Source organism: Olea europaea, chromosome 13 (genome assembly GCF_002742605.1).
Source record: "Olea europaea var. sylvestris chromosome 13, O_europaea_v1, whole genome shotgun sequence".
NCBI lineage: Eukaryota > Viridiplantae > Streptophyta > Magnoliopsida > Lamiales > Oleaceae > Olea > Olea europaea.
The window spans coordinates 22,296,233-22,314,206 of NC_036249.1; the positions used below are offsets into that span (position 1 = coordinate 22,296,233).

Genomic DNA, 17,974 nt, shown 5'->3' on the forward strand with positions numbered 1-17,974 from the left:
TTTAATGTTCACGTCAACATATTATATTTGTTAAATAGAATAGGGAATTCTTAGCACTACTAGATTTGTAATCAAACCGAAGTTGGTTGACTTGATTGCACCAAATCGAAGATGAGTAATTAGATCTATAAGCAAATCAAATTTTAATAATATGATTGTACTATCCTTGTATTTGGCTAAGCTTTTGAAGTCTACTTCATGCTCTTATTCGTTCTAGAAAGCTCTGCCGACTTGCCAACATATTAATAAGTAAATTTCAAAATAAGTTTTTTGCTAATCAAAATGAAAAAAAAAATACACTATTCTAAAAATTATTTTCAAAACAAGTGTGTTTCTTTAACATTAAAAAGTCATTTATCCAAAAATAATTTGTTACTCATTTTTCAGCTTCACACAAAACGTCAACTGCATATTCATTATGCAGTATCGTTTCGCATTGGCCACAAAAACGGGACTGTTCTAAAAAATTCGCCGTTCTCTCTCTGTCAGTTCACTATGCTTCTCTATTTATACACGGTACGTGCTTCGTGAACAGAGCAACACATCCAAAAAATAATTTGTTACTCATTTTTCAGCTTCACACAAAACGTCAACTGCATATTCATTATGCAGTATCGTTTCGCATTGGCCACAAAAACGGGACTGTTCTAAAAAATTCGCCGTTCTCTCTCTGTCAGTTCACTATGCTTCTCTATTTATACACGGTACGTGCTTCGTGAACAGAGCAACACATCCAACAGAAATTTGTGATACACAAACAGAGCAAAAATGACTGTCCTCAACAACGGCAATACGGAATCGTATGTCAAAATTCCCAAAATAAAGTTCACAAAATTGTTCATCAATGGAGAGTTCGTTGACTCCGTTTCAGGTTGTCGATTTCGCATTTTCCTTGTCATGTTTTTTCATTTAAATGATGTTAATATTCCATTTTTTAAGTTTGTTATTGACACTTTCGGTAAATATCGAATTTCTATGTAATGGATTTTGTATCCATAATTGGATTTTGAAACTGATTTTATACATGATGGATTTCCTGTTCCCTGGAAAGTTCAGTAGCAGCTAACTTTCGGTAGTGGGATTTCTTTAATCATTCCCCATAGAGCTTTTCGTCTGAAGACTTAAAAGTTTAAATGGAAACACAAGTTCCGCTCGTGATTTAAGTCAGTTTATTGTGTTATTTTGCCTTTTCAATATAAAACAGAGCTAGCATACTTTTTGATTTTTATTTTTTTTTTGGGAAATATTTCTGCGAATTATCAATAAGCAACAGGGATTTTGTCGGCACGTATTGCTTTTGAAATGTCCAGTTTTGTTGTATAAAATAATTGATAATGGTGAATATAATGAATTGTGTTTTGGATTTTCCTTTGGTTTTTCAATTACTAAATTAATGAAACATCACTTGTATTTTCTTTCTTTGGTTGTTTAAATACAAGTATTAGATGAATTGATTCTCGAAATATATGAATCTGTAACCTTTTTCCAAGTTCATTGTCCTGCTATTTAAATCATAAAGGGCCGATTTTAGATATTTTCTGTATGTTTTGGTTGATTATTATTTGTATATCCAAGATCCCATAGGATATCAAGAATTTGACTGAGAGCTCGAAAATTCGTTTTTGAGATTCTGAGTTGAAGGCTTTATCTCTCTTCATTTACTACAGAATACTGTAATTCGTAAGATGAAACATGGAAGGTTTGGGTGTTCATGATTGGGTTAATATGTTGTAAATAAACTGAAAGGTGGGAGTAACTATTTAAATGTGCAGGGAAGACCTTTGAGACAGTAGATCCGAGAACTGAAGAAGTGATAGCAAGAATTGCAGCAGGAGACAAGGAAGATGTTGATTTGGCTGTCAAGGCTGCTCGTGAGGCTTTTGATCACGGCCCATGGCCTCGCTTGCCTGGATGTGTAAGTATACCGATACATTAATTTCTTATGGGATACTGTCAGGACAGGCCCACACCACACCATTTATATAATGAATAATGATGAACAGTGTTGTGTGGCATTACATAATGGCATTAATTTGGCAATAGAACCATTACAAGTGATGGTGACCCACTTTTTCTTGAAAGAATGTAAATCATTATATTGTTTAGGGTAGATAGGTGAGACTTGAGAGCCATGTTGCACCCATAGAATCAATGAGGATATATATTCTGCGTATTTGTGGATAAGATTATGATCAGCGATCACTTGATTTGCTATTTGTTTGCCTTTGTTTATCTGGTTGAATAATGAAAGGATACAATTGCCATGCAAATCGTATTATCGCGCCGGGATCATAATAAAGGATCAAAGAAAACGGCAAAATGATTTTTTAGGAATGCAGAAGTTTATCGATTTTTAATGTCGCAATGTCTTGACAAGTCTCCCTCCCATCTTTCTTTGATTTGGCTGTCCTAAAGGGTAAACGAATCTGAGCTTCCTTGCTTGCTTAGATGGAAACCAACTTTTTCAACTAGGTGAACTGAACCATTTAAATCAAAGATAAAAGTTTTGAAAAGGACTATCTCTATGATCCTTTGGTCCAGCGGGAACCCATAATTTTTATGTGCAGCACATGTTTGGAAGTTTAATTTCGATAGCTTCATTATAAATCGGTGTTCTCTTGGACTGAATCAGGAAAGAAGAAGGTTAATGTTGAAATTCGCAGACTTAATTAATGAGAACGTAGAAGAATTAGCTGCCTTAGATACAGTTGATGCCGGAAAATTATATGACTTGGGCAAGATAGTAGACATTCCTGGCGCTGCAGAAACTATCCGTTACTATGCAGGTGCAGCCGATAAAATCCATGGTGCAACTTTGAAAATGTCAAGGGATCTACAAGCATATACGTTGCACGAGCCTGTAGGTGTTGTGGGTCACATCATCCCGTGGAACTTCCCGAGTCAAATGTTTGTCATGAAAGTGGGCCCAGCCTTGGCTGCTGGATGTACCATGGTTGTCAAGCCTGCTGAACAAACACCTCTTTCAGCACTTTATTATGCTCATTTAGCTAAGCTGGTAGGCCTGCAATTTTTCTCTGTACTTTGGAAAGAATATCAGAATGTGCACAATTTGACTCGTATCATGCCTTTCGGGTTGCGGATCACTATTTTTAGATTTTTGTATGCTTTCCTTGCACCAGGCTGGTATCCCGGATGGAGTGCTTAATGTGATAACAGGACATGGATCTACAGCTGGTGCAGCCATTAGTTCTCACATGGACATTGATAAGGTAGTGTTCAATACATATAAATAGCAATAGGAAAAAATGCGAAAAAACAGGGAGAGACGACAATCTCATAAGATTGCTTGGAACTTGTGTTCTTATCAATCCATAATATGCCCTTTTTTGTTTCTTCAGGTTAGTTTTACGGGATCTACAGAAGTTGGGCGTCTCGTAATGCAGGCTGCAGCAGCAAGCAACTTGAAACCTGTCTCATTAGAACTGGGAGGAAAGTCCCCTTTTATAATTTTCGATGATGTGGATGTCGATAAAGTTTCTGATCTTGCTCTCCAGGGATCTTTTCACAACAAGGCAAAGTAACTTCGTTTCTTCCTTCCACACTCATCTTCTGACTAATGATATTAAGGTATTTTCTTTTTCTTTATCTTTCGTCCAGGGGGAAATATGTGTGGCTGGTTCTCGTGTTTTTGTTCAAGAAGGGATATACGATAAATTTCTCGTTAAATTGGCAGAGAAGGTGAAATCATGGGTTGTTGGGGATCCTTTTAATCCAAAAGTTCATCAAGGACCTCAAGTATGAATCTGGATTCAGCTTTTGTTTGTGGATAATAACAATATTTTGGAATTTATTGTATTATCTAATTGTAGTGGCTAGAAATCTGTTTGCTAAAAATCTGTTTTTCCTGTTATTGTTCTTTGATACTTCTTGTAATCAATACTTTATAATCACTTTACAGGTTGATAAGCAACAATATGACAAGATACTTTCATACATCGACCATGGGAAGAAGGGAGGCGCTACTTTGTTAAGTGGTGGCAAGCCGGGTGGAGAAAAGGGATATTATATTGAACCAACAATTTTCACTGATGTCACGGTATTTAATATCACAGTTTCTTGCACTTCGATTATGGAATGAAATTTCACTATCAAGTGCTTAAGTTTATAGTTTGCAGGATGATATGATCATCGCAAAGGAAGAAATATTTGGACCTGTTATGTCGGTTCTAAAATTCAAGTACGTACATCACTCGTTATTCTTGCATTTATAAAAGCCAGTAGAAAGTTCTTCTTTCTCTCTTTTAGCTGCGAGAATTTTGCTATTCTTATCGAGGATGTTTAGTTTAGCTTAAAGAGAAGCAAAATCTACTTTGAACGTGAATAAAAGTTAGGTCTTTTCTTATTAAATTTTGTTTCCAAGAATGTTGTGTATATATACACGCACACACTTTGGAGTAAAAAAAAAAAAATACTTATTTTAGCTTATTTCAGCTTATTTCTCGAGTTACTGTCAAAATAAGTAAATTACCTCATTCGTTGATTGCAACAAAATGAAGGACTGTTGACGAGGTGATCAAGAGAGCTAATGCCACTAAGTATGGACTAGCGGCTGGCATCATGACCAATGACTTGAACACGGCCAACACAGTATCGAGATCAATCCGTGCAGGTGTCATTTGGATCAACTGTTATTTTGCTTTCGACAGAGACCTCCCATATGGCGGTTATAAAATGAGCGGTTTTGAGAGGGACTTTGGATTGGAAGCGCTCTATAAGTATTTGCACGTTAAATCTGTAGCTACCCCAATCCACAATTCTCCGTGGCTGTAAATTTGTTTCGCTCTTCGACAGAAGCTTGAAGAGAAATTTCCACGATGTAGCTTGTGGTGATGCTTTTATTCCGTAACGCTGCGCAAAATAAACAGTAATCTTTTTCTTCATATGATCTTGACAATGTTGTTTGTAATTTATATAAAGTTTTTGGCATTTCAGATGTAATAATGATTTTCCATATTAGTGAATCTTGCCAATATTGTCCTTTGTTACCGAGTCGAATCCAAATATGGAGCATCTTTGACTAAATATTAGGAGTTACTTATTTTGTCACGAGAATACTTTCAGAATAATTTAAATTGTAGACTAACCCTTCTTACAAGTTGTCGACTGATAGACAACATGCTCATCTGGCTTAATTTAAGGGAAAATTGCAACGACGGTTCCTCATTTTTTCATTTTTTTCAAATTTTATCCTAACTTTTATTTTGTGCCAATGAAAGTCCCTAATCTTTCATAAATATGCACCTAAGGTCTATCTGGAAGGAAATTGTCCAAAACACCGTCATTTGATCGGAAAATTTCTTGAACTATCTGCTGCCGCGATGATTTTATTAGATGTTGATATTTTTTTGGACAGTTTTATTGGATTGATTCCTTGATTTTCCTGGTCAACTAATCGTGTTTTAGACTGTGTCCGTCCAGATGGACCTTAAATGCATTTTATGAAAGGTTAGGAACCTCCGCTGACACAAAATGAAGGTTATGGTAAAATCTATAAAAAAAGGAAAAGGTTACGGACTGCTGCAGCAATTTTCCCTTAATTTAATGTGCCATCTGTGTTTGATTATACGCTTGCTACGAAGTTGGTGAATTTCTTCCAGCGGTCATTTTCAATCTATTTTCTTGTGTATTTTAGTAGGCGTGTGGAAATTTGCCATTTTTGGTTGGACTCAGTTAGACAATTCACTCACACGAGTGGGCCCCACAATTATTTTAATCACGAGACCCACTCGTGTAATGTGAAAGGTCAAAGATGATATAAAAAATACTGTACTTGAAGCATGCTTCTTGGTTGGAGTATTTTTCGCCCACCTAAACCAATGTCTTGTCTTTTTATTTATTTTTGCTCTTTTCTTTTTTATTATTTTTCTTTCTTGTGTTTCTCTTTTGGCGTGTGAAATTTGCCTTGTGTTTGGTCATTTTGTTTATCCAATATCGGGTATATTAGTGACGAGTAGTCTTGTTAATTTCCAAATAACAAGATTCAATTTAGATCAAATCACTTTCTTAAATTATAATACAATTTTGTATCTTTTAAAGAAAAACTTCCCTTACTTTTCCTCGACTCTCATGACAGTGTCGTCTTGTTATTGAATTTGCATATTTGTTGACTGAGGTCGTAAAACGATAGAAACGATCATTACCATCTTTCTCTCAATTTGAAGGATCCAACTTTATGGACCTATTTTATTTATTTATTTATTTTAAGAATGTGTGATTGAAATTAGAAAAAAATTATTGGTCCACGTAAAAAAATTATTTTATTAAAAAAATATGTGGTTAAATATGAATTTGTGAAAAAAATAAATTTCTACAATATGATCCATTGATAAAGAATTTGAACAAAACTAGGACTATATATATACCATGGGTATATGCACGTGTTACATATTGTCCAACTAACAATGACAATGGTGAAAACCATTAATAATAATGCCTCACACCAATTAGTTTATCTTTACATTACTATTCTATTTGGCATATTCATATTAAGAGAAATGATCTAAATATTGATTCTTAGCTTTTGTCAAGTATCGATAATATGTCACATATGTTTAGGAGATTATTTCTCCTCGTATTAATGTACAAAAATTATTGAAATAAACTAGAGTACCTATAACATGTTTTACTTCGAAATGAGTGGTGAATAAGTAGATTCATCGAAATATGTTAATAAAAAGTAATTTGAATATTTATAAATAGTTTATAAACACGATTTATATGTAGGCTAAAAGCATGGAGTAAATTATTAAATTGTGAGTCATGTAATGTGTAAATAAAAAGTATATTTGACTAAAAAAATAAAAACAAATAAAAGTAGCTTTTTTGGGCCTTTTCTTTTTCCTTTCCACTTCTAGTGGGGCATTCGGTCTGTTGCCCGTTTGGGTATCTATTGGACATTAGTATATTGGGCCTCTGGGTTTTTTTTTTTTTTTTTTTTTTTCGCATTCTGGCGAGCAACTTGCCTTTGTTAGGATTTTAGTATCTTGGTTTCTCTTGAATTTCGGGATCCGAGATTCCTCGCCCTGTAGTCGAAGCAGCCTCAAAGGTTCGTCATGTTAGAGCACCTGTCTGAATGATCACGCTTAATATGTTCAATTAAATAAATCTTTTGATATCGCATTTAAGTGAATTGATCATTTATTGTTATACAGTTGTCACTTAAACTGATGTTTGAAACCAATAATTCTGAATAACGTCTCTCTTATGAAAATAAAGTAAGAGTTTCAATTGAAGTGAGCAAAGGGTAATGTTCACAACACTGCATTAAGAGTGATTGAAGGCCCTTCTAACAATTATATGCATTTAATACATATTGTGCTCAAAAACGCTGGCCTGATCAGAACTCAAGGAAGACACGAGCATGTTTGGCTTAGCTTAAATAGTTAGTCACTTATAATTAAATGAGTAATTTTCTTTATTGATCAGAATTGAAAATATTTACATATTTTGCAAATGAGCTAAATTATCCAAACATGTTTAGCAACAAAAAGTTAAATTTTACTTAAAAGACAAGCTTAGCAAAACATGCTATCTTTAGAACAATGCAAAGACTATCAACAGTAATTGCAGCAGCGCTGCCAATTAACATTATTCAAAGTCAGGAATTTCATGTTATGCTGATTCAAAAACCACCCGAAATTCTAAATAAATGGAATGCAGCCGATAGTTTCATTAAGAAAAAAAGTACTTAGCTTGCAATCTAGTACACATAATAGCTTGCAATCTAGTACACATAAACTATTCTCAATTGCATCCTGTGCTGCTAGTCGAGCTCGAGCTCTACAGAAGGCAAACCATTCCACATGAATTGCAGGGATTCCGTCGGCATCTTCCCAATATCCTGGAAACTAAGACAGAGAAAAAGAAATCAGGGTCCAATCAGATAAAAACCATCCATATAAAAGTTGGCCATAGTAAACTCTTTTGACATATTTGGTAAGGTGAACTCGACAAGACTTAATAGTATTTAAGAAGAATAGAAAACTAAAATCTTATTTATTACATCAACTAGTCATATCCAATACTTCGTACTAATAAGCATCTTTCTTATAACAGCAGCCAAATACACCGATTATTACTTCAACTATTCTTAAAATTCAGAATTGTCCCTTTCCCTATTTCAGTCGTGCTAATCCCATACATTAATTATTTCGGACTGACCAGAGCTACCCCATTCTAAGGTATCAAAAACCCATAGATTGGTAAATGGGCACCCGGTGCAAAATATTCAAACGCAACAAGAAATTACAACTTTCAATATTTAAAATTCGGAATAGTTAAATGACAGTCTCTTTATTGAGTAAGGCCCCGTTTGAGCCACATTAATATAAGAATGAAAATGAAAAATATAACCGTTATGGGCTCCACAGAAGAGATAGATTTTCAAATATGGTGGCTTGATGTTTATTTTTCATTTTAATGAGTGAATAATGAGAAACAAACAGGGGTTGATATTATTTGTACATCATTGTGTATATAGTACATAATGTTGTACTCTCTCTCTCTTCCATGTCATCTATCTACACATCATTATGTACACAATGATGTACAAATAGGATTACTCTTTATTTGATTTGCAAATAGTTAAAGAGCAAATATCCATTTACTCTATTTGCGCTCACCTAGTCAATAACCGGACTCATAAGACATCGAACCCTCTAACAATATTTGGGAAACACTACCTGGGCAAAGAGCATTGATTATATGATATTGCAATACCGTCACACAAATTAAACAGCAAAAGACATAATGCAATCAGTAGCATAGAAGCAATAGGATGCAATCAATAGAGAGAGAGAGAGAGAGAGCAATATAATTAACGCAAAATAATGGCAAACAAATAGTTGTTATGAGTAAAACCAATATGATACAGGAGTAAGTTTCCTACAATGTAGATTACATGAAGACTTCGACACTCTTCAGTGATTTTTTACTTGCACAGAGAACTCTATGCTACAATCACACTTGTGATTCACAAGATAGCTCAACTGCTCCTGATTACCATTTCCTGCCAAATTACTTAAGTAAAGAAAATTAAATAATGTTATAGCAATACTTAGAATTCCGTACAGTTTCCTTTACACATTTCCATTTAACCACAAAAATAACTCAGCAATTCCGCACGACTATAATATCAGCAAGCCAAGAAATAAAACCATTTCATTTTACCTAGTTCAATGTTAACCGAATCAGTCAACATTTACTTGTTTCAACGCAACAAGAAGATGTCAATTTTAACTATACTTTTCGTATCCATATGGTTCTTTCCTTAATACCTTCCGCCTTCTTATGGTGTTATTGATTTATCCTTTCTGATTGTTTAGATTTATTTTGATTTGTTTTATGGTCTTTTCTAGAGTCCATTTTGTTGGAAGCAACATTTCTTCTAAATTAACATTATTTACCAAAAATATTTATGATTCACTTCTCTACCTTTTACGATATGCATATTTTCTATAATACAACTTTACCAAATCAGCTCTCAAATTGAAAATACAGCTAAAAGAAAGAATTTTTTAGTTCTCACAATGTATGGCAGGTGCTTCCATGCAATATAAAGTATTTTCCGAAGCATGTTTTGTGAGCTTACTCATAATTAGAAGTGTATGTCAGTTAATACATGTCATTAATTCAACGTGGCTTTTGCAGTCTCATCATGCAAAAGGAAGACTTAAATAGATGAAATAAAATTCTAAATTTGGTAGCTTTGGCATGGCTTCTGCTCATCACTTAAAATTCTTCCAAGTATTTTTTGATCCCAATGACGTTTTCCTATATATATATATATATATTTTATCATCATCATATTGCAAGAAGGAACATATATAGCTTTAGTGACTAATAGTATTGTTAGAAATTATAGAAATGTCTGATCCATGTCTAGAACTCTCTCTCTTTTGCCTTTGACATATACGCAGGCTTCTTTGGATTAGGCCATTTTCAAGAATTATACGTACTGAATTTTCAGTCATGATGTTTTCCAATTCCTGATAAAAATATTATCAATCTTCAAGAAAAAAGTAATCTCATAATGGTTATATTTTATCTCACAAGGGATAGAAGCAAAGATGTAAAATCAACGACGCCAGACTCAGTGCTCTGTACTAGACCCTGAACTACAATACCAGTTAACTGTTAGCATTTCACAAGATGAAAATACTGACAAATTATGCTTTGTATTGATAGAGTTGTGAATCTAGGGATCTGTGTATCGACAGAGTGATGGATCTGGTAATCTGGTTGAACAGAGGAGCTTCGGATAAATAATGAATATAAAAACACCAATAAATCAACTCAAGTATTTTCTCCAAATTGGTCTATTGAGTCCTCCCAACCGGGACAGATATTCCGTCAATTCATCCTGATATATGGTAATAGCTGCTTGATACTATCTTATATTTTTTTAGGTTTGGGAGCTGCGAGTGGGGAAATAGGCTGCCTTGTTGTAGTTCCGATACTTGCAAGACCAACTGTTGGAGCAAGGGAAAAGTCTACCTCTTAAGAGGTTTAGAAGTATTTATTTTCAATTTCTGTTGTCATTTCTATATTATGTTCCCCTACATACCAGGAATTAGGTCTATGCTACAATCCAAATATTACAGGGCTTGGCAACCTAAACAAATACAACATTAATATTGTTTACGTACAACTATTACTACGTTACCACAGACCAAAAATAATTTTACTAAGTAGTTTCTCCACTAAAGTTTTTTTGTGTCACCACTTGTGTAGTGTGTTGCTTTAGATTTAAAATAGTATGTTTAAAATCATCAAATCATCAGCATCGTGAGCCATATAGATTTAAAATAGTATGTTTACAAAACACGGGAACCAATAGAATAAAATATAACAATAACACCTCTTGATGCACAGTTAACAAGAAAGCCAATAACTATGATTGATAAACTATTCGTCATTGATCATAATATATTGCTACAACATATTATGAAACAAAAGCAACCAAGAGAAGCACCCAAATTTACTACAAAACATTTCCATCCCCTTCAAGGAGGCATGCTTTCCTGTCTTAAAAGGACTCGTGCTATGGAAGAGTTAAAGTTACCTGTATCAACCCCTTAGATTGTCCGCAGAAACATCAGTATTATCATCCTCATCATCTTCGTCATCATTGTCATTGTCATCATCATCGTCGTCGTCATCATCATCCATTTCTCTTACTTTAGCAATTTCAGCCTGTGCATGCTCAACAATCTGCTTCTTCTGCAACTCCAACTCCCTCTGAAAATCTCGCCTCATCTTCTCCAACTCCATCATTTGCTTCCTCTTACTGTCCTCAATCTTCTCGTATATCTGTCCAAACCTCTGAATAGACTCTGCCAACAACTTAGCTGACTCTGCACCTTCCTCCTCGTCTCCCAATCCTTCCTCCTCGTCATCCTCCTCGTCTGACTGCTCTGGACTGTCCCTCATTTCATCCAACACATTAGACCTATCCAAGTACACCCGTGGATTCATAAAGACATACTCCCCTGAATCGATCCCACATCCCAATCCACAATGGCCTCTAGTCCTCATATTCAACAAAACATCCATTTTCTTGAAAAACACCCATTTGCTCGCTTGCCCACTTTCCAGTTTGACCCTCTCTTTCTTATACTTGTTCTTCAGCACATCCAACTGGCTCCTACACTCCATCTCTGTTCTTTCAACTCCACTCATCTCCAACACCTTCTCAGCAACCTCGACCCAATCCTCCGCCCTTAAACTTCTCCTTCCTAACTCCATATACCTTTCCCCCCAAACCTCCAACAACACAAAACTCTCCTCCTCGTTCCACATTCCCCTTTGAGGCATAAACTCGTAGTTCGAGACGAAAGACTCCAACTTTCTTTTCTTGGGGTGCCTCTTGGATTCCTCATGATTATACAATTGCCCATTTTCAGCAACATTTTGATATGTCATCTCTTCATCTTCGTCAAAAGCATTTTCTTCAAGTTCAATTTCGTTCTGGGTGCCGTACGAATGGGGAATAGAGTTTCTCATTAAAACCTTGATCTAGAAATTCAGTGGTGATTCCCTTGGTAGGATTTTTGCATATAAATACGTTAAAACGGATCCAATTACAGGAACTGCAAATAAAACGCTATTTCGGACCCGTAATTTGAGTTTTTATGTGAAAATTCTGGGTTTTTTCCTGAATTCTAGTGGAGAGGAAGGATTACTTTGCTAATTGAACTAGGATTTTACGATCTTCATCTGGAATTGTTTGCAAATTTAAACTGTGGATAAAAAAAGGTCGAAGATCGATACCATCCTAATTTTGTAATTTTAGGGGTTTGCAGTTGAAAGGGAATAAAATGGAGTTTTCGGGTGGATAAAGATCCAATTTTCTTTAATTTGTGAAGTCATCCAAGTTTGAGAGAAGTTTCATTTTTGCCACTGAATTTTATTTTTTCTTCCAAGTTCAATGTTATAGTTATTTTTATATCACACAAGTATACGATTCATAACAAGTAATAAAGTAGATCTAGAAGTCCGAATATCGTTCCCACAAAGACTACAATTTAATAATTAGTTCAATTATTCCTAATTTTAATTTGATCGAAAATAAATAATAAGCCCATGTTTGAACTCTATTCTTATAGAAAAATATATTCTTAAATAGTGCTTTGATATCATTTCAATCACACGTTTTTTAATAAAATAATATTACACGTAAATCTAAAAAAATTTCTTATTTTTTAACCACACATTTCTAATCAATACACTATTCAAAAATTCATTCTTATGAAAAAAGGGGCTCAAACAAGGGCTAAATTTTGTGATTGGTGTCTAAATTATTCTAACTAAATTAAATTATCTAACGTACACAACTTATCCAATTTGATTTTAAAAGTATGGATATAGATGCTAGGATTTACAATTTTACATATGGATACCTTTAATTCGCTAGTCAAGATTTAATATAATTGTAGTGTTCAGTCAAATTCTTTATTGAGCCTATTTAATTAATTTAATCTCATATCTCTATGCGAATCAATTTTAGTTAAACGATATCTTAGTTCTAAGAATTCATCTAACAACTGCAATAATTAGTATAGGTATATTTACACCTTATACTAAATTGTCAAATTTTGATATGTGGTCTAAATCTATAACTCACCTCTTGATTCGTAATAGATTCACAAAATAATTAAATAATTGGCCAAAGAATTCAACGCATTAAGTAAATAATTAAAATCAACACACATGCATTTAAAGAACTTGAATTTTGAATAAAAGGAATAAAGGATCATACATAAATTACATTGTTCGTCCTGATTAGAAATTTAGCTACTCATAATAATAAAAGAAAAATGAAAAGCATAGAATTCATAGTTGAGTTTTGAAATCTTGATCATGGAAATATTTGGATCTTGCACCAAGAATCTTCTTCAACCTTAAAAGTCATCAAAGCTCTTTGATCTTGATGATTATGTGTTTTTCCCTCCCCCAAATTGTGTGAAACTCCTTTTGCCTCGTTGAATTCTCCCCCAAAAGTAGTCTATAGAATGGTATTTATTCATTCTTTAAGTCATTAGAAGAGTTTGATTGAAATTTGACTTTTTAAAGATGAATCAAACTTGAAAAACTCTAACTGTATGCAGCGCGATGCCTAGGCATTGTGATTGAGGGCGCTGACCTTTCGAGAAAAGAACCAGCAATGTGGCATAGTATTCAGTCTTTTTATCATAATCTTTTCTCTTGATAAGTTGATTCAAAGTGTGTTGAAAAAGCTATCTCAAAGGGCAACAACTTTGCTTAGATATCGTTTTCCAATTCGAATGTTTACTATGTCAAAAATGGGTCTCAATATAAGACTAAAAATTCGGAATATAACTTTTTAAGTTGAAAATTCATGTGATTATACTTTGACTATATTTCATCCTTTTGACTTTTTTTTCTTTATCTAATTGACTCCTGACATTCTCAAATCTTCATTGTGAGGTTTGATACAACTTTTGAGTATTTTCACTTTAATCCCCAAACTTTGGATCTCTTACAATTTAACCCATTTTTGTCAATTTTTGCTTCTTTCTTTCAGTTCCACTTCCATTCATCGGGTTTCACCTAATAATCGAAATATAAAATAAATTAGGCTATAATTATTTAAAAGAACTATTAAATGTCTATATTCTTTTATCCAAATACATGTATAAAATACACCTATCATTTTATACTTTTTTTTAGTTCGGTTACTAGTAACGATTTTTGTGAATAAGTTTTTACATTTTCCCTTACGTGACAAATAGATTTTCATGCGTGGATCGTGTAGATATTGATGGAGCTCGTAAGCCGTGCTTGTACAAATTTATAAGTATCCTCCAATTTCGTCAAACATCTTGTTTCAATATCACAGTATTCGTGTTAGGAAATGTGAGTTTGTATCCTCGTCTAGTGCATCAAACTAATTTCAAGAAAAGTAACTTTAGTAATGACTTTAAAATTAAAAAAAAAAAAAAAAAGTTGTTAATGTATCGCCAAAATTAAGAACAAGCAAGAGAGAATTTAGAAATAATGAACATGGAGGTACTGCTACCATTACAATTTGAAATTTCTTACAAATTTAAGTGACAATTGGTGAAACTAATTCTTTTAAATGTCATTGTTGATGCACAAATAATTGTTAACAGAGATACAAAACTGCATGTGCTACACAGAATAAAAGGTCGAGAATTTTCGATTTACAAGTTGAGAAATAACTCTATTTATTTATTATTATTATTATTATTTTAATGATTGAGGAACCCTCAGCCGTTACCATTCGAGTGCGCACTGGGGTCTCTAATCTATTTTTCATCCATATTGTTTTTTTGACGGGTGAGAGAATGTAAAGAAAGGAACAATAATAATATTAAAAAATTGCATATTCAAGCACTTAAAATTATCACATTGATTCCTTCATATTAAGATGATAGTGAAATGAGTACAATACGAGTTGTCGAATAATTTTTGGTGTATTACGAAGATCATGATTGTACAAAATTGTATAACATCTCAACTCCAAAAATCTCCGTCGATAATTTGATTTCTCCCATTTTCTAATCTCTAAATGGCTCTAATTGTTGTCGTATTAAGGGTACAAAAAGACGGATTAAGTTTTGAGTTGAGATCTAATGTCCCATTAACTATTAGCTATGTCATAATTTAATTGCAACGCAGCAACTAATGCTCCTAATATTTTCCCATTTTTTTAATTCATGCCACAACTTATTTTCATTACAATTTTTTTTTTTTATACCCAAGCTTATATTAATTTGAACATTATTTTTAATGATGATTTCCATCCAAAAATTCGTCAAAACTTATTTTTCTCTCGTATTTTAAATAAGCTAAATAACTTCAATGCACATTAGCAGACTATGCACAAAAATCATAATTAGCAGACTATTTCAAGCTTTTAATTAGTTTGAAAAATAAACTTAGTTTTACTAAATTATGTATTATTTATTTTATTTAATTTTGTACATGCGACCATGTAAATTATGTGCTATTTATTTTATTTAATTTTGGACAAGCGACCGTGATTCTTCAATGTACAAGCCAGTTTTCAAAATATTATTACCAAAAGAACACAAGTAAAAATCAGAAACCACCAGCATAAAGTAACACAACCAGCAAAATGGATGAACCATGAACCCATCAAACTCACCTCCATCACACGTATATGCATAGCAAAATAACTTTTACAAAATTTGACGTCTACTATACACCCACAAAAGCTGTACAATATCCTATACACAAGTTAAGATGAAGAAGAAGAAAAATGTGGCCCTGAAGGCATATCATGAAGTGAAACTTTCCTTGGAGCAGAACACTCTCTTAAATTAATCTGGTTCAAAAGAACAAACTTTATTGAGTAAGGCGCATACATCATCTCTGATCCAGCTTTTCATTTGAATCTGATGTGACTGGGGAAGGAGGTATTGACTGACTAGGTTGTGGGGGTGGAGCCGTCAGCGAATAAGTCATCCTGGACGAGGAACTTTCAATTAGACCAGCAACGCCAGCCGCTGAAGTTTGAGCATTTGAAGGAAGAAAAAGATCGTGTTTCTGATCTTTATAAGCACTCCAAACCTGTAAATAACGATTTATCATGTAAATAATTGACAACAAAAACTATACATCTTTACCACTAAATTGAATCAGAGGAGAGTTTAACAAATACTTGCGGTAGGTACTAGGAAATGATGAGAATTTTGAATAATCAAAATCACATTCAACATGGGAAGCAGAATCCAAATTTCAGGTTAAGGAAGCCACAAGGAAACACAGATGAGAAAAGCAATTGGCCAGAGTGCCTAGGTAATGTGGGTATTTTATAGTGGAAGAGATTAACCAATAAAACATTAAAACAGAAAGGGGTCTGACAAATAAAGAAATATTGTTATGGTGCCTAGTTTTAAGAAACATAGGCAAACATGCGAGAGTGATTGCTCATACTAACACCTCTCAATAAAATTGAACTCCAGCAACATCGCTCAAAGAGTATACACTTCATATCCCCATTCTGTCACGATACAACTCGTTTATATGACAAAAAGTAGGAGGGCGTGAATTCTCTTTTACTTGATATGTCTCCCTAACGCCAACTGAATATCTTCATTCAATTCTGTTATTATTCACTCGACATTTTCACATCCAAGCTAAAGGACAATATGTACAATCAAATCCCTGTGCTCTCCTCGTCAAATTTATCAAGATAAAAAATAAAAAATAAAAAAGGGTGTCATAATAATTTTTTGTATTGAAACGTCAATCAGGACAAAGTTTGACATAGTGGTTGTAACATAAGCACACAGAGAAGAGGAGTAATACTTACATCAGAGGAATTTAGTATGTCACGCACTTTGGTACAGTGGGCCCCTTCTGTTGCAAATGCATGTAGAACCTAGATCAACAAAAAATTTTATATGAGTTATGTCCATAAAACTCAAAAGAAAATGTTCCATGAATGTGAAAGAATTGTGTAATTTGGAACTTCTTGAGCAGCATAAATAATAATTGTTTTTTCGTTTCTTTCTATGCAGTACAAGCATATAAGTAGAACTTCAAATCTATTTACTATTCTATGTTCATTGATTCACAAAGAAGAAAACAATAAATTCTCAAAGAGTACAGACACATTTACAAAAAAGAATCTCTAATAACTTAAGCTTTTAGATCAAGTAGTTCAATATAGTATCAGAATAGGCATACTGGAAAAAGTCCAGGGTTAAACTCTCATTCCCATGCATTTAATGAAATTTTGCACAATACGTGGTTGATGAGGATAAACAAATCTCACCTAAGCCTGAGGTGTGTGTGGACGACAAAAAATAAATTATAGTCCCTTTTAAAGGTTTAAGCTTATAGATCAAATGTTTCATCGCATGAGAATACAGAGGTCTCTTTCCAAATCAAATATCTTCAACATGAATGTGATCCATGAAGCCTCAGTTTAATATCACTCAAGTGAGCAAAGATATAACCAAGAATAAGATACATATTGCCCCTTTACTTCATAAAACACCAATGCTCCAAAGATTATAAAACTTAAATCTGTGATGTACAATTCACCCTCCTAGGATGAACTATCCATGTCTGACACGCATTGAACATGAACTACTCAGATATTCCAGGGCGCACAACTATTTTTATCTCATTTGCACTAATATGGAAGGTACAGCCTAAAATTAATTCAACATATAGTAATTCCTGGCACTACTTCAAAAGATTTTCATCTGTAAAATTCAAAATTATAGCTGAAAAAGATTCGCCCGTTTGACAAACATTAAAACACTATTAAAATAGAACTCTTTTTTTCTCGGTTCATTTTCAAACATACATCCTCACAATAAATATTTTGCATGTAAACCAAAAAAATTTTCATACTTTTTAACCACAAGCTCTTCAAAATAATAATAATAATAATAATAATAATAATAATAATAATAATAAAATAAATAAAAAA

At 33.5% G+C, this 17,974-nt stretch overlaps 3 protein-coding genes across 5 annotated transcripts in view; 1 reads left to right on the plus strand and 2 right to left on the minus strand.

The window, feature by feature from the left end:
- The first annotated feature begins 392 nt into the window (after positions 1-392).
- On the plus strand, positions 393-5,010 carry LOC111407885 (aldehyde dehydrogenase family 2 member C4-like). 2 transcript variants are annotated; one of them, XM_023037583.1, is made up of 10 exons: positions 393-543; positions 732-871; positions 1,773-1,915; positions 2,633-3,016; positions 3,141-3,230; positions 3,360-3,533; positions 3,619-3,756; positions 3,920-4,057; positions 4,137-4,198; positions 4,518-5,010. In XM_023037583.1, exons 2-10 carry the CDS (start codon positions 769-771, stop codon positions 4,789-4,791), a joined length of 1,506 nt encoding a protein of 501 aa, XP_022893351.1. In that variant the 5' UTR covers positions 393-543; positions 732-768; the 3' UTR covers positions 4,792-5,010. The 2 variants fall into 2 exon arrangements, with proteins under 2 accessions (XP_022893351.1, XP_022893350.1); XM_023037582.1 differs by lacking the exon at positions 393-543 and having other exon boundaries at positions 582-871.
- A 2,525-nt stretch (positions 5,011-7,535) lies between these two features.
- On the minus strand, positions 7,536-12,331 carry LOC111407887 (trihelix transcription factor ASIL2-like). The gene is made up of 2 exons (XM_023037584.1): positions 11,084-12,331; positions 7,536-7,868 (listed from the first exon to the last, which is right to left on the minus strand). Exon 1 carries the CDS (start codon positions 12,022-12,024, stop codon positions 11,089-11,091), a length of 936 nt encoding a protein of 311 aa, XP_022893352.1. The 5' UTR covers positions 12,025-12,331; the 3' UTR covers positions 7,536-7,868; positions 11,084-11,088.
- A 3,273-nt stretch (positions 12,332-15,604) lies between these two features.
- The window catches only part of LOC111407888 (dnaJ homolog subfamily C GRV2), a 29,328-nt gene continuing 26,958 nt past the window's right edge, over positions 15,605-17,974 (minus strand). For both annotated transcript variants that reach the window (XM_023037585.1, XM_023037586.1), the window contains 2 exons: positions 16,844-16,912; positions 15,605-16,098 (listed from right to left, as the gene is read on the minus strand). In XM_023037585.1, the coding sequence (XP_022893353.1) occupies positions 15,895-16,098; positions 16,844-16,912 (273 nt within the window). In that variant the 3' untranslated portion in view covers positions 15,605-15,894. The remainder of the gene's footprint in view (positions 16,099-16,843; positions 16,913-17,974) is intronic.

What these genes read in the sequence shown, in the direction of transcription:
- LOC111407885 (XM_023037583.1), top strand. Translation starts at nt 769, where the DNA reads ATGACTGTCCTCAACAACGGCAATACGGAATCGTATGTCAAAATTCCC. An exon ending in CTCACATGGACATTGATAAG is followed by an intron (nt 3,231 to 3,359) that starts GTAGTGTTCAAT and finishes TTGTTTCTTCAG; the next exon opens with GTTAGTTTTACGGGATCTAC. An exon ending in AAGTTCATCAAGGACCTCAA is followed by an intron (nt 3,757 to 3,919) that starts GTATGAATCTGG and finishes ATCACTTTACAG; the next exon opens with GTTGATAAGCAACAATATGA.
- LOC111407887 (XM_023037584.1), bottom strand. Translation starts at nt 12,024, where the DNA reads ATGAGAAACTCTATTCCCCATTCGTACGGCACCCAGAACGAAATTGAA.